The 15,405-nt window shown below is 38.4% G+C and overlaps 1 protein-coding gene across 1 annotated transcript in view; it reads left to right on the forward strand.

Annotated features, from left to right (window-relative positions):
* Positions 1–15,405, forward strand: part of LOC124166744 (obg-like ATPase 1) — a 29,393-nt gene that overhangs the window by 13,009 nt on the left and 979 nt on the right. The window contains exons 8-11 of the mRNA XM_046544416.1: positions 2,507–2,650; positions 5,847–5,943; positions 9,511–9,633; positions 14,124–14,259. Of these exons, the coding sequence (XP_046400372.1) occupies positions 2,507–2,650; positions 5,847–5,943; positions 9,511–9,633; positions 14,124–14,234 (475 nt within the window). The 3' untranslated portion in view covers positions 14,235–14,259. The remainder of the gene's footprint in view (positions 1–2,506; positions 2,651–5,846; positions 5,944–9,510; positions 9,634–14,123; positions 14,260–15,405) is intronic.

Raw genomic sequence — 15,405 nt, forward strand, 5'->3', positions numbered from 1 at the left:
CAAAGTGTTTACCATTTTCAATTTTACTTCCCAGTTTGTAGTTATTTTCGGATAAGTTTTTTTCAACCTTCTTTGGGAAGAGCACATTATATTCGTGAAATTTTTTATTATTTCATGTGACACCTTTGAGTGACCTTAAATTATATTTTTTATTCAAAGAAAGCTTTTCATATTATTACGGACTGTCAAACTGCAGAAAGATTTCAGTTTCTTGTTTAGTGTTCTGCATGTGGTGTTTCAAATTTGGTCCCTCCAAATGAACCTTGAATGATTCTAATGTGGTTGGTTTATGGAATCAGCAATGTTGGAAATATTCTAGACTTCAGAGGCATGTGTTCCTAAGAAATTCGATAGGAAGGGATATGGGCTACTGTTCACCATCTGTGTGAGCAAGAATGGAATTTACATATCTTGAGATTTGAGAAATGGAATCGTCTGCTCATTCACTGCTTTTGGCAGAACAAGTTTGAACAAAGGATGAACTAGTTAGGGGCGCACTGAAAATAATCGATAATGGTAGATGCCTGGATCTATGTACAGCAGACTCCCGATTATCCGGCTGCGGTATATCAGTGTTGCGGATTATGGGTGCATGATTTTCACTCTCGCTCTATATTTTCCACTATCTTTATTAAAAAAATCAATTGATGCAAAATCACCAGAATTACTGCATTTGAATGCCAGGTTACACCGGGCTTATTATTTCCTTTAGAATCCCCAAAATAGAAGCGATCGGGCACTAGCTGCATTTATGAGGGTTATACCAAAATTAAGGTTTCCATATTTTTTACAAATACAAAACTTTTTTATTGATATTAATTTTCACATCGTTGAAAAGCTTACACTTTTGCCTATTTTTCAATGTAGTGTCCATTTTTTTCGACACACTTTTAAAAACAGTGCTCCAACTTTTTTATCCCTAAGTTGAAGAAGTCTCCCGCCAACCTGTTGAGGAAGTGTGTGACCTCTGCTCGGACTTCATCGTCGCTCTTGAAGCGTTTGCCCTCTAAGAGTTTTATTTCGGGGATAAAATGAAATACCCACGATTCATCTCCGGTGACGATAGAGACCAACAACTTCTCCTTGTTGCCCCCACCTTAAAATTGTTGAAGAAATTTGCGAGCAGTGTCAAGGCGTTGCTCCATGAGTCCGTCAGTCAGCATCCGGGGGACCCAGCAAGCGCACATCTTGCGATAACCCAACGTTTGTGTTAGAGTTCTTTCAATTGTGCCGTGAGAAGCTTCAGAAATGCGTTCAGCAAATTCAGGGACAGTGACCCTCCGATCTTTGAGCAGCTCACCGTTGATCTTCTGGACAATCCAAAATCGGCAGTCTTCCACTCCATTCTTCATCGCGAACTTCCGTGCGGCCCTCAGCAAAAGCTCTGCAACATTTGCAGACGTGCTGAACGGGCATGCACTCCTCACCATAAAGTTCAGTCAGTTGCTGATGAATCTCCAATGGTGGTAACTTCCTTGCAAGGAGAAATGGGATAACTGTTCGATCCTCATACTTGGCGGGAACGGGGATCATCACTTTCATTGTTGACGGTTGCTAAGCCGATAATGAGCGACACAGTGAATCGCGGACTGGCGGACTCAAGAGTGGGGGAACCACTGCGTATAGCAATGTTGTGGGATTCAGCCTAACACCTTCGCTCAACGTTGTAGCTCATTGGGAACCTTACTTTTGGTACAACCCTCGTACTTCTTGTTCCTGTTTTCCAAGCCTCGCAGTGTGTGCTCGCTCTCCGTGATCACTGATACACGTCCCGCAGCAGTTGCAACCCGGGCAACTTGTGCAAGACGCGACTACGTGGCGTGGTGCCTGGAAGTGTTGTTTCCAACGTCGCGCACTGGTTTTGAAGCATTCGTGTAAACCACTTTTCGGTATATGTGATCACGAAGCCACGGATGCGTGGTTTTCGAAACCAGTTCTTATATGGAGCAGTAATAATACGAGTAAAACCTAGTTATCTCCGCTTAAAAGATTGTGGTCTGGCAAAGAAAGCTCTCTGTGAGTCCGGGAAACACTCTAAAATAACATAATAAGTGCATGAATAATAACACACATTGTTTTACGTAAATTATGAACATTACAAGGCATTTAAGTGAAAGTTTGGGTTATCTGTGTTTTCCAATTATTCGTGCCGTCTCTCCCCATCATTAGCACAGATAACCGGGAGTGTGCTGTATTTCTTAACCAGGAAATATGTATACATATTATATGGGACATTTAAAACAGAGATTCTATTTATACAATTATTTATAACTAAAAGTGTCACTTACCTTTAGTGAAATTATGAAATAAAATGTGCATGTTACATTTTTGGAGGTGCAATATTAGTTATATATGTACATATGGTTTATATATGTACAGTTACAGTTATATATGTGCAAGGGGCACAGGAGGAAAAAAGGTTTGGAACCGCTGATGTAGATGAAATCATGTTGGTGTTATGTGCAAAAAAAAAATGCTATTTTTTGATGGGATATATATCTTCTAGGTTGTCGGGTATCAAGACTTGGGTTGACACTAATGATCCAGGTGCCATAATCATCCCATTTTCTGGTGCCTTTGAGACGAAGATGGCTGCCACAGAGAGCAAGGAAGAACGGGATGCGTTGGCCAAGGAGCTGGGGGCAACCAGGTGAGAGGAAGATGAGGGGACAGTCAGATCCCAAGTAGTCTGTCAGATCTTTTTGATAGGGCTGTGTGAGGCTCGACTTTTCAAGATTCAAATGTGATAAAAGTACTTTTCAACTCCCATTCAATTTAGACATAAATATGCTCGGAAAACCAAGACTTGTGCTTGTTTCATGGTGATTTTGAGATTCCATCATAGTGAATGTACCGTATTCCTCCGAGTACAGTCATTCTCTGAATATGGTCCCCGTCCTAATTTTGAGGCTTGAGTTTCGGGAAAAAATTAAAATGGGTTTGAATATAGTCCCCCCTTAACTTTTATCACGGACACTTTGGGAATAAAAGGGGGGATTATATTCAGACAAATACAGTAATTTTTGCCCTTGTATATTTTGCAATGTAGCATAGTAATACATATTATATCTAATAGTTAGATAGCTTCAGCATAAGGTCAGCTAGCAATGGTCGCACAAACTTTGCACACAGGAATGTAGACCACTGTAGCACTTGTACATGCCCATTAACTTGAAACAATTATATACGTGAGTAAACTCTTCTCGGGATTCCCACTGGGCTAATTTTTCCATAACGGCCAACGTTACAAGCTCCGTCTCGGGGCTCATCCTCAGGGCTACCTCAACCTGTATTATTCGCCGGGAAAGCATCAAATCATAATAACAAACATGTTTGCACATGTATCTTGTTTCAACGCTTTGCTATTGAAATGAAGTCTGAGAAATAAAAAATATTTGACTGATGCTTATGAAAGAGACAGGGAAATTGAAAATGGAAAGTTAGTATGAAACCTGATTTAATGATTAGTCCTAAGTAATGGAGATGAAAAAGTGATAGTGGTGGTTTAAAATTGATATCTTTGATGCTAAAACATTAGACGTAATGCTACTTCAGATGTTACCTCTTCTCAAAGCAATTATGTATCACAATAGCTGCTCAAGGAAGAACTTGATTTATTTCCGTGGGAAAATGATCTGGCAATTAAGTAATATACCATATTTATCTGAATATAGTCCCCCCTTTTTTTCGAAAAATGTCTGAGGTAATTATAAAGAGGGGGACTACCGTATATCTCCGAATATAGTCCCCCCTTTTTTTCCAAAAATGGCCGCGGAAAAGTAAAGGGGTGGGACTATAATCGAGTGTAATCCAATTTAGCATACTAAAGGTGACCATAAAGTAATAAATAACGGCATAATGGCTAATGTTCTCGTAGTCTTTCTATTTGAGTATATTTATGAGGATTATAATTGGAGATATTAGTAAATACTGCCACGTTTTACCGGAAATTAAGACAATTTTTACCACAAATGTTGTACAGATACGATTATTCCGATTCAAATAGCATATCGAATAAGCGTTTTCACGGAATCCATCGGGTATCCGCTAATTTTTCTTGGAAAAGTATTGTTAGAATAATTCAATCAACACTGATCACTTAATGACGCAAAACAGTAAATAATTAAAATGAAAACTAAACACACACTATCATTACATTAATCGAACACTAGAATTGAATCAATAGTATATGTACCCGTCGCTCATTTAATAACTACACGATTTAAATAAATGCGAAAAATAAACAGATAAAGTGAACCTTTCGTGACGATTTAGCATTTCATTGCGTCCGTAGCTACTATACGTCCGTGCGGTTCGTGTTTACAACCACTGCCTTTACCGCCTTCACAGAACAAGAATGCGCAATAGGTGATGCATTTGTTTCTGAAAAGGCGCAATAATCGACGACTTTAAACCAGAAGCGCCGGCATTACTGCATTTGATCGAAATACAGCGACTCAGCATCGAAAGTGTAATCAATTTATTGAGGAATATCTTCAATTCGTCAGGGTAAATAGGATCGATAAATTACGTCGCATAATGTTTCGCAATTATTTCCACGATATTTTCTTTATTAAAAATAATTTTACGTTCAACAGTGAGGTGATGGATCAAGTAGAAAGATGAGGATCAATCCTGCCGCAGATTAGAGGCCTTCAAAGACGGAGTTTCGATGCCAATTTAAAAATAGCCGTTGCAGAATACGCCGTAAATCATAGTATTTACAGCGCTAGCAAAGCGCTAATACATCGCGGAAGTCATTTCGGGGGTCTCGATGCGGCAGATTCAAAGAATTAGAGGAAAATATCGTCGAATTTGTGCGCAAATGCAGAGTAGAAGCTCTTTGTGTAACTTATGCAATGATTCGCGACGAGGCATTGAAAATTGATATAATTTTTTTTCAGTTTTAATGTTTGTTGGAAAAAGTTTATTTCTTAATTTTATTACTTTGATATTTGTAAGTCCTGTAGTTTAATTGTTTTGCTTAGCAGGCATTTGATAGCAATATTTTTTTAATAATTATAATTTATTTAACACAATTTTATTTAGATTTCCTAAATTCTTTAGGTCACTTGGATTTGTGATGACTTGATGGGTGTGTTACACTGGATCTAAGGAAGTTTCAGGGCCAAATGCAATACTGTTTATGGGCTTTAAGTTAAAGCTTATATATTGACATTGTCTGTAGTCATTTGGAAATCAAAAATATTAATAATTTGTGAAGGTTTAAAAAATACAATAGCCTTGGATACTTAAAAAAATTTCTCATTTCTTCATTACATCTGGTTAAGGAACTATAAATTACTGATACATGCAATGGATCACAACATGTTTTAGGTATAGTTATTTTGTTGTGATGGAAAATATGTGAACAGATTTGTTCTTAATCTTCACAGAAAATAATAGTTTTCATCGAATCTAGAATCTTAACTTGCTAACCACAGAAAAATTGCCTTCCTTTACATTTTAAAATTTTTCCCAAAACTGAGGTCTCAAAATTGGGGGGGGGGGGGGGGGGACTATATTCGGGGGGGGACTATATTCGGAGATATACGGTATATTAAAAAAATGTCTGTGGTAATTCTAAAGAGGGGGACTATATTCAAATGCATTTTTTTACATTTTTACTTGAAAATGAAGCCTCAAAATTAGGGGGGGTAAAATTGATATGTACATGGTTTATCAATCCCTTGACCTGTTTTTTTCTTATTGTAAATTTTCTTAATAGACATTGTTTCCCATTGTTAAACTGCTTATTTTCATGCGTTAGTCCAGGATTTATCTAGTCACACTCCAGCGTTTACACAAACAGCACTGTGACATTGCTTTTCTCTTTGTACTTTCAGTGCCTTGGACAAAATCATAGTGCAAGGATACAAAGCTCTGCAGCTCCAGTATTTTTTCACTTCCGGTGCAGATGAAGTCAAGGCCTGGACAATTCAGGTGGGCTACCTTCCCACTACCTTAATTCCTATATCATTCACTGTTGTCTGATTTCCCTATCTTTGAGCTCTGTGTGATGAGCAGACCGCTATGCTATCCAGGATCATTAAATTGGATATTTTGATTTAGAGTTGCATGAATTTTTATCATATGGTTACATTTGTGAGCAGGGCTGGCTAAAATACAGGCTTATGAGTATTTGAAATACAAAATACAGCTCCAAATGTATTTGATATACAAAATACTGCTCCAATTTTTTTTGAAATGCAAAATACAAAATACCTTTGCCTTGGGTGTTTGAAAAACGATCTACAAAATAGTATTATAAATACCTTTTAAACTACGAAATATATTTTAACGAAACTAAGGGATCTTAAAAGAAATATAACCTGCCTTGGCGCGTAATGGGTAGTTGCAAACATGAAGAAAAGGATTCTAATGAAAATCAAGTAATCTCTGAAGCATAATGTTACAGTAACAAGTGTAATCAGAGCTACTGCAAAAGTACAGTACACTTCCGATTTTCTGGGCTAATTATGGGGATAGACGGCACAAATAATCGGAAAACACGGATAAACCAAATTTTCACGTAAACGTCTTGTTATTTTCATAATTTACGTAAATAAAACAGTATATTAATATTTATTCTGTTATTTTAGAGTGCTTGCCGGATTGATTGAGAGCTTACTTTGCCAGTCCGCAATCTTTTTAGCGGCGATAACAGGTAGCACTCATATTATTACTACTCCATATAAGACCCGGTTTCGAAAACCACTAGATCACGGATACTGAATAGTGGTTCACACTAATGCTTCAAAACCACTGTGCGACGTCGGAAACTACACTTTCACGTACCTCGCCACGTAGTCGCGTCTCGCACAAGTTGCCCTGGTTGCAACTGCTGTGGGATGTGTATCAATGATCACGGAGTGTGGTCGCGCACTGCAAGGCTTGGAAAACAGGAACTCGGAGCTCCTGTGAATGAAGCAAGCACACGATCGCTTCCGTTTTACGAAGGGGATTCGAACGGATATAATAAGCCTGGTGTATCCTAGCATTTAAATGCAGTAATTCCGATGATTAAAAACAATATTGACATATTTATTCAGATAAAGAGGAAGCAATCCAATTTTGACTCTTGAATGTGGTTTTCTGTGATGAAGAATCTGAGCTTTTCCCAGTGAATAGCGTGGATGAAAGCTTCTCGGGTTTCCAACCGGGTCAGGGTCTGCATGGTGTAGGCCGACGTTTCGTTGGGAGACTTTCCCAACATCCTCAGGGCTGATAATGATGGTTTTCTGTACTACCCTTTTCATAACTGCTATCCATTGATGAATTGTTTGCTGTTCAACAATGCATGAAATTGTGGGAATCAAATGATAGCTTGTACATTTTCCCATGTTCTGGGTTGTTTCCGGTCAGGGAAACCAGGTCAATCAGGTGAAAGTCAAGGGATTTGAAATGGTTCTGGGAAATCAGGGTCCATTGCATCTGGGAGACTTTATGTTATGGCACATGAATCAAAAGAACTACCATACTGTCTAATGGCTTACATCTTTGACCAGGAAAGATGCAGTGCATTTGGAGTTAACAATTTCCTTATTTTGAGTGTAATTAAATTATCAAAGTTCCTTTTTTTATGCATGTCTATTATGAAGACTTATTGTTTCATGTGTCAATTTAAGTCTGACACCATATTTTGACTTGTTTTATTCAGTTTACATGTTACTATTATTGTGTGTTCATCCTGAATAAATGGATTTTAAATTAAATTTAATATACAGCACACTCGCGATTATCCTAATGGGCTAATGATGGGGAGAGACGGCATGAATAATTGGAAAACACGGATAACCCAAACTTTCACTTCAATGTCTTGCAATGTTCATAATTTACCGAAAAAAAAAACAATATACAGGCGGTCCCCGACTTTCGTACACAATGCGTTACCGAAAACTTGTACGAAAGTCGAACCATTGACTTCCATTCTAATTCGGGGTTACGTTCCAAAAGACCTAGATATACGTACTAAAACTTTTTTTTTCACGGAATTCATTTCAATTGACTTAATTTTAATAATATGTTAATAAAACTCCTCAAATCATCGAATTTCTTTCGAAAATACGCAGAAAATGCAAATAAAAGTTTTAAGAACAAGAACTCCGTTGGCTATCGAGTGAAACTTCCTCTTGGCGTTTAAGTTGACATTCCACTTATTACGTCCGCTATAAATGAAAAGACATATCAAGAAGCATAACAAAATGTAGTTGTTGAACCCGCACTCTGGATACCTTTTAATTTTTACACCAAAATTCGACATTTGGCAGGTGACATTCGTGATCACGTATATTTCGCATGTTATTCAAAAAAGACAAAAGACAAACGGAAATCGGGTGATATTTCGTGCAATATCGTTGCTGAAGGTGTACATGAATTAAACAGCACTCAAACGAAAAAACACAATTAGAAAGATGATCTTACTAGTTTTATTGAAAGCTATTTGATGATGTGTAGTCATCTTTATTGAAAAATACCTCCAATGAAGGCTTTCTTCTACTCTTGATGAAGGAGCCTCTAGCAGGCAGTCTCTCTCGCAAATAAATCACCTAGATTAGAGTCAACTACGAACAATGCCCTTCATTATATACGTTCGTATTGTTCGCTTATACTGCCGTTTGAAACAATTGAATGTTGGGATGCGCAATTAACATCGCGGGAATTTTAAAAAATTACAGACCAACGTCCGAAAGTCCGAATTTAGCGTACGAAAGTCAAGTATAAGGTGTCAATTTTGAACGTACGAAAGTGCGAATTGTACGAAAGTCGAGTGTACGAAAGTCGAGGACCGCCTGTACCATCATTTATGCAGGCATTCTGTTATTTTAGAGTATTTCCCTGACTCAATAAGAGCTTTCTTTGCCAGTTTGCGATCTTTGTAGTGGCGATAATATGGTTTTACTAGTATTATTAATGCTCCATGTAAGGCCTGATTTTGAAAACCACACATCCATGGCTTTGTGATCATGGATACAGAAAAGTGGTTTGCATAAATGCTTCAAACCACTACTAGATGTAGGAAACTACACTGTCAGGCACCACGCCACGCTGCCCGGGTTGCAACTGCTGCAGGACGTGTATCCGTGATCAAGGAGCGCGGTACGGACTGCGAGGCTTGGAAAATAGGAACACGTTGCTCTCGTGAATGCAGCTAGCATGCGATCGATTCCGTTTTAAAAAGGGGATTCTAACGGATATAATAAGACGGTTGTTTCCTGGAATTAATGCAGTAATTCCGATGATTTTGCGTCCGATTTAATTTTTTTTTCCACAGATAGTGGAAAAAATTGAGCGAGAGTGAAAATCGTGCACGGATAATCCGCAACCTGGATAAACCGCAGCCGGATAATCAGGAGTCTGCTCTATTTAAGAATTTAATATTTTATTGTCCCATTATCTTCAAAAAATATGATGTAATTATCAATTGGAGGGAGTAAAAAATTTAGGGGAGAACATTTTTGTCGGGAAGGAGTCTGGGAATTTTATCAACCCTGTTGTTGAACTTTCCAGAAAGGAACAAAGGCACCACAAGCAGCTGGGCGCATCCACACTGATTTTGAGAAGGGCTTCATCATGGCTGAGGTGATGAAATATTCGGACTTTAAAGAAGAAGGATCTGAAGCAGCTGCTAAGGTAAGTATATATTGTTCTTGTGACAAAGGCACCACAAGCCACCATCTGTCAATTGTGTGCTGTGACTCCCTTGGCTGGGGCCCTATGCTCGAAACTGTAAGAGTTCCTTCCTTACAATCATCAGTTTATATGGTCCAATCTGTAGGGGCAGTGTGGGAAGGGGAAATCTGTATGCTCGAGCCCTCTACAGATAGGCCCATGCAAGGGGAGCTGGTTTCCGTATGTCAAAAGTTGGCAACGTTGGTCTAAGAAGTCACGCAATACTTCAGCCAATCACAGCCTCCAAAATCTGTGATTAATTCAGTTCCTCAAAACTTTTGTTTTGAATGCCCCTCCTACCCATCCAAACAATGTTGCTGTAAGCCCTTGGAGTAGAAATTCAGTTTGGTGAGTTTTTCCACTTGCATAAGTACGCAGAAGAAGGAGAGGGATCGTGGAACGATGAAAATGGCCTGGACTCAAAATAAAATCTTAATTTAGGCTTGCTATAACCATTATTACTCCAAACAACTACCTTTCTTTCCACAGACAAGTTTTAAGATCACAAAGGAGCCCTAAGATAAGGGATTAATCCAGAACCAAATCCTTAGGGAGTCGAGAAAGTTTCTTAAACCCCATCTTTTCCAAGTGGAATGGCTAAGTACGTTCCCGCTTCACTCGTAGCAGCCTTTCCTCTTAAAATCCTCTGGGTATTTAATTCATCATTACCAAACGCAACATTGCAGGTACCATTTTTTTGCTGGTTTGTATACGAACTCGTCCAGTCCTGCCCCCATGAGCTCCTAGGATATATGAATCTTGACTCCACGATCCCCCTGATGACTCGAGCATACCAAATTCAGCCGCCATACTGAAAGTGACTCTTATGTACTATGTCACTCATATGAAATTCCCATTCCGCATACTAACCGAAGTTCGAGCATAAAGCCGCTGGAATGCTGTGGCTACCACTCTAAGAATCGATCAACTCCAAAATTTGATCAAATTGCTTATTTTTGGCCCATTTTTTTATCGAATCATAATCTATTTCTAATCCTATATATTCAGTACCATGCAAACTTACATTGTGGAATTCACTCATGGTTTTTTAAATAAGTTGTAAACTTAGTTCACTCCTCACAATTCACTGTGTATATAATTGAGGATCAACTTATCAATCAAATCAACTTATACTATTAGCCGAGTACAGGGTGCATACTGATGGGGAAATCACGGAAATTAGGTTATTGTAAGGGAAAAACTCTTGAGGTGCTGCAAAATTATGAAAATTATTGTTGAACATGTCAACATTTAAAGCCAATGAAAATCAAGAGAAATATGGAATAATTCTAACAAATTATGAATGAAACCCATCACATTCCACATTGTATATGTACAATAATTGTTGTTAACATTCTTATACAATAGGGTAGTTTCCTTCATCAAATAAAACGAAAGGCATTGATTGTGATTCGTTGCCCACCATTAGTGTATTCATAATATATAAATTATTTGGTTTTAGAATTCCCAGTTTAGAGGAATGGCAATGGTCAATTTTAACCTCATTTGAAAAAGGCCAGATTGGTGCCCATGCGATGCCACTCCACGTGACGTCACAGGGACCTAGTTTCTATACGAGTAGATAGGAGTTTTATATCGTCTGATTGTGAGATTACTTATGCATGCATGAGGCACAGAGCTCAGGGAAACATGTCTTAATAATCACCTATTAAGACTGGCTATGGTCGGAAAGTTTCCTTCGTTTGATAGGGTATTAATTAGTGATGGGTCGATTCCAAAATTTTATCGATTCCGATCCCGATTCCGATTCTGACATTTCGATTCCGATTCTACCGATACCGATTCCATCGATTCTGATGCCATAGGCTCCAAGAAAAATATCAATTAATTCCAGGCAACAAGAAAACTACTTTTTTAAATATTACTCTGTGAAAGAGTCAGTTGACAAAAGAATCTTTCATATCATTGCTATGTAATTAAAAAATAATAGCTAAATTTCAAAACAGAACATGCCTGAAAAGTGGTGTTACATGATAGGTATTACTTTAGAATATTGGCACTCATATATGTCGACAACATATATATATATATATCCAAACTACAAGGGAGAGCCCTGAGTACAGGAATTTTCATAGCTGTAATAAAGATTACATACTACATATATGAATCATGTAATATTTGGCCCTTTCAAATTCTCAAGCAGAAAATCCAATTATTCTACATGCTCAGCCAAATCTTTTGCAAGTTTTGACTTCTCCATGTTACAGTATTAATTCCTGCAGAAAATTGCCTTTTCCTACACAGGTGTGTTATTGGGCAAGTACTTTCCCACCAAAATTGCAAGATTTTGGAGACTTTGGAATTTTTATTAAAAATTATATCAACGATTTGTTGGATCTTGAATCTTAATGGAATTCAAGTGGACGAAGCGAACAACTATAGAACTAAACTTTAGTTTTGTAGAGCCAAAAAAAATGCTATACTTCTCACGTCATTCAATCAACCTTAAAATCTCTTGCTTTTTTAAGTTCAAGAAAGAAACTAAACGCTGCAAATGAATATTACATCGGACGGACGCAGTAATAAAAAAGGCTAAAAGAGCCTTGTGGGGTGAAAACTCCCCCTACCGTGCGACTCTCCTCGGCGAGGGTGGAAAGGGAAAAAGGGTATCGCTTGTTGCCTTTCACGGAAACAGTTCATTTTTCTCTCTCTTAAGCATGCTGACTTAATCTCTTCACTTTACTTCAATACCCGAGGCATATTTCTTACGCGCGGGATGGTTCCGAAAAATATCCAATCCTTAGTATTTTCACTCGAGTAATGCGCTAAATGGTCTAGTCGATCTATACATAATCCTTTTTAACATCCTCAGTTTATTGTTTTAAGTCAATGAAGACGATTATCCATGCTTTAAATGACGATTTGCAGGACTAATGTTTTAAAAAACTTAAAAATCGGCCCCAGTTACCGAGCCTCAGAGGTCCGCGGCGTGTAGGTCAGCCTTGACGCGCGATTGAAAAATCGTTCTTATTTCCTTCGTCGCAAACTTTTTTTCAAGATTTCTACTTAGTACTCTTTAAAAATCTCTACTTTATATAGTGGTTCAAATTTTCCGAGTTATATTTTTCGTAAACGAAAGATAATGTCTACTTATAATGTCAAATTCCACGTGAAAAACGGGTCGGCCATTTTGCGTTGTAAAACCAGACAGATGAGAGCCAAAATCTTCAAAAGTCATTGAAAGTATAGGCAAAGCACCAGATCAAAGGGATATTGCGTTTTTTATTCCACAAAACTCATATCAACGGAAAACCACTTGGACAAATTCAAAGGATTTTGAGGAAAAACGATATCTCGTGTGGCATTGAAAAATTGGTCATGTTTGGGCCTCTGTATCTCACTAAAGGTTCGCAATTATGTAAAATGGCATATAAATCAATATTTGCTGATGATTTATGAGTATTTACGCTGAGTTTCCAGTCTTTATCCCCAAAAAGGTCATTTTGGACTTTATTCAAGCTTTTTCCGATTTCGGACCAGTTAGCGCGGGGTAGGAACTAGGAAGACGATCGGCCGCCGCGGCTGGCGTAAAGGTATTCGGCGCCTACATCGACAACAACAATAGTGTATTCGGCAGACTGAAACTACCAGGCCAAGGCATTAGAATGACTTATCGGCTTTAAAAACTGCATTAATACACGAGTTTCATGATAGCGCTTCCTGTCGGCAGATTGCTGGCCCTACTAGCCTCGAAAGCTCTGTAGCCTTAACTACTCGACTCGACATCCGTAATGCTACTCGAAACGCTCGAGTCGAGTACCAACTACTCGATCGACTTGAATTTTCGAGTACTCGCACATCCCAAGAAGATATGTGTTTTGTTATTACGATTACGTGGCGCGAAAATTCAAATGACTGTTGGAAATGCGGTCGTATATTTTGTTGTTTGAAGTACTGCTGGAATCGGAATCGATTTTTCGCCTTGGCAAGTACTCGTTTTCGATTCCGGTTCTTGGCCGAGAATCGAGGAATCGAAGAATCGAGGAATCGAACCGACCCATCACTAGTATTAATAATCCTTAAGCCAAGTGTTACCTGCTAGCAGGGTACTCTGCTACCTGCTAGCAGCTTGCATCGCAGCAGCACACATACCCTCGCCCCAGGGTCACCTCACAAGGCGACAGCGGGAACCAGAATGATGTCACCCGGGCTTTTCCCAGCATTCATACTTACCCATCGCGTTTTCGGGTGCTTGAAAATTTTCACTTTTCATTTAATCGCGAAAAATAGATATCGTCTATTAAAAATCTAAAAGCGTAAAATGTGTACTCCAGGAGCAATAATCTTTTGATTTAGGCAATAAAAAAATAATAGGAAACTACCCAATTGTGAGAGGTTCTAGAGCCATCACACCCACCTACTAGTTACCTAGAGTTATTCTAGTAGTAATATTCTTAATCAAACAGTTGTCTTCTTTCTCCCTCTCTCAGGCTGCAGGGAAGTACAGGCAACAGGGCAGGAATTATGTGGTGGAGGATGGTGATATCATTTTCTTCAAGTTTAATGCTGGGGCAGGCCTCAAGGATGCAAAGAAGAAGTGAAAAGGGAGCATGGTGAACAATTGAGGTAAGGGGTTGACTGGTATCCTTATTACTAGAATTACCCTGGGTAAGCTTCTCCCCTGCTATGACCGCCAGGGGTTCGTATACAGTGTGCTCTTTTGCTCACTTTCTCTTTGTAATTTTTTCTAACAAGAATAGAAGTGTTCAGATAAAGTGTGAATAGTCATAGTGATATGAAAAAAAATCTAAGTTTCAAAAATTTTTATTTCACAATAAAAAATTTCATCGTGAAAAAAAATTTCTTATTTAATTAGGAATAAATAATATGTTATCCTTTAATATGTCTTCTCCTTCGTGACAACAATCACACAGTTGATTAATTACCTTCATGTTAGATTGTCAATTCAAGTATATAATAGGGATGGGATATTGGAACAGTCGAGTCACCGGAAACTCATGAGCTTTTTTACACTATTCAATGTTAGATGGCATTAGTTATCAATTATTCGAATTTCGAATACACAGCACTTCTCATGTGAAGTTTGGTTATAGGGTTTGGACTAGGGGTGTGGGTAGAGCTCACCCTGAAAGAATCCATGACTGTGGGTATCTCATTCAGTAATATAATAGAGTCAGTTCCTCTCCCTGGGCCGTCTTATACTTTGAGGATTTTCTGTTGGGTGTGTTCAAGGGTCTCATATGAAATTTAAACCTGAAACCATTACCTTGGTTGTGACAATTGATATCTCACAAAACAATAGAAAATTGGGAGCCCAAGTTAAAGTCAAGGGGATTCTTTTGTGGACTTACTGCACCACAGATTTCTGTTGGAAATCTTCTCTCATTTCTAGGAAAATAACCCGAGTTATGAGCAGGGCCGGATTTAGGATGTGGGTGGCCCATTTTGGAGGGAGGTCCACTGTTTCAAGGTGTTGAAATTTTTAACGTAATAACAGGAAATGCAATTAAAACCATTTTCAGCAAGTTTATGAACAATATATTTGTACATGTAACTAATGCATTACAATCCAGGCACTATCCTTGATTTTAAACCAAAAAACAACCCTGCTTCACTTTGAATCCCCTCATACCAGGGATGGCCAGTGAAACAAATCGAAAGTCAAAACCAGTGAAATTTAAATAGTTTCATTCCCGGGAGTGAAATTTAGAAACGAAGCAAAGTAGACGTTGCAGCCATTAGAGCTTACCG

This window comes from Ischnura elegans, chromosome 10, assembly GCF_921293095.1.
Source record: "Ischnura elegans chromosome 10, ioIscEleg1.1, whole genome shotgun sequence".
NCBI lineage: Eukaryota > Metazoa > Arthropoda > Insecta > Odonata > Coenagrionidae > Ischnura > Ischnura elegans.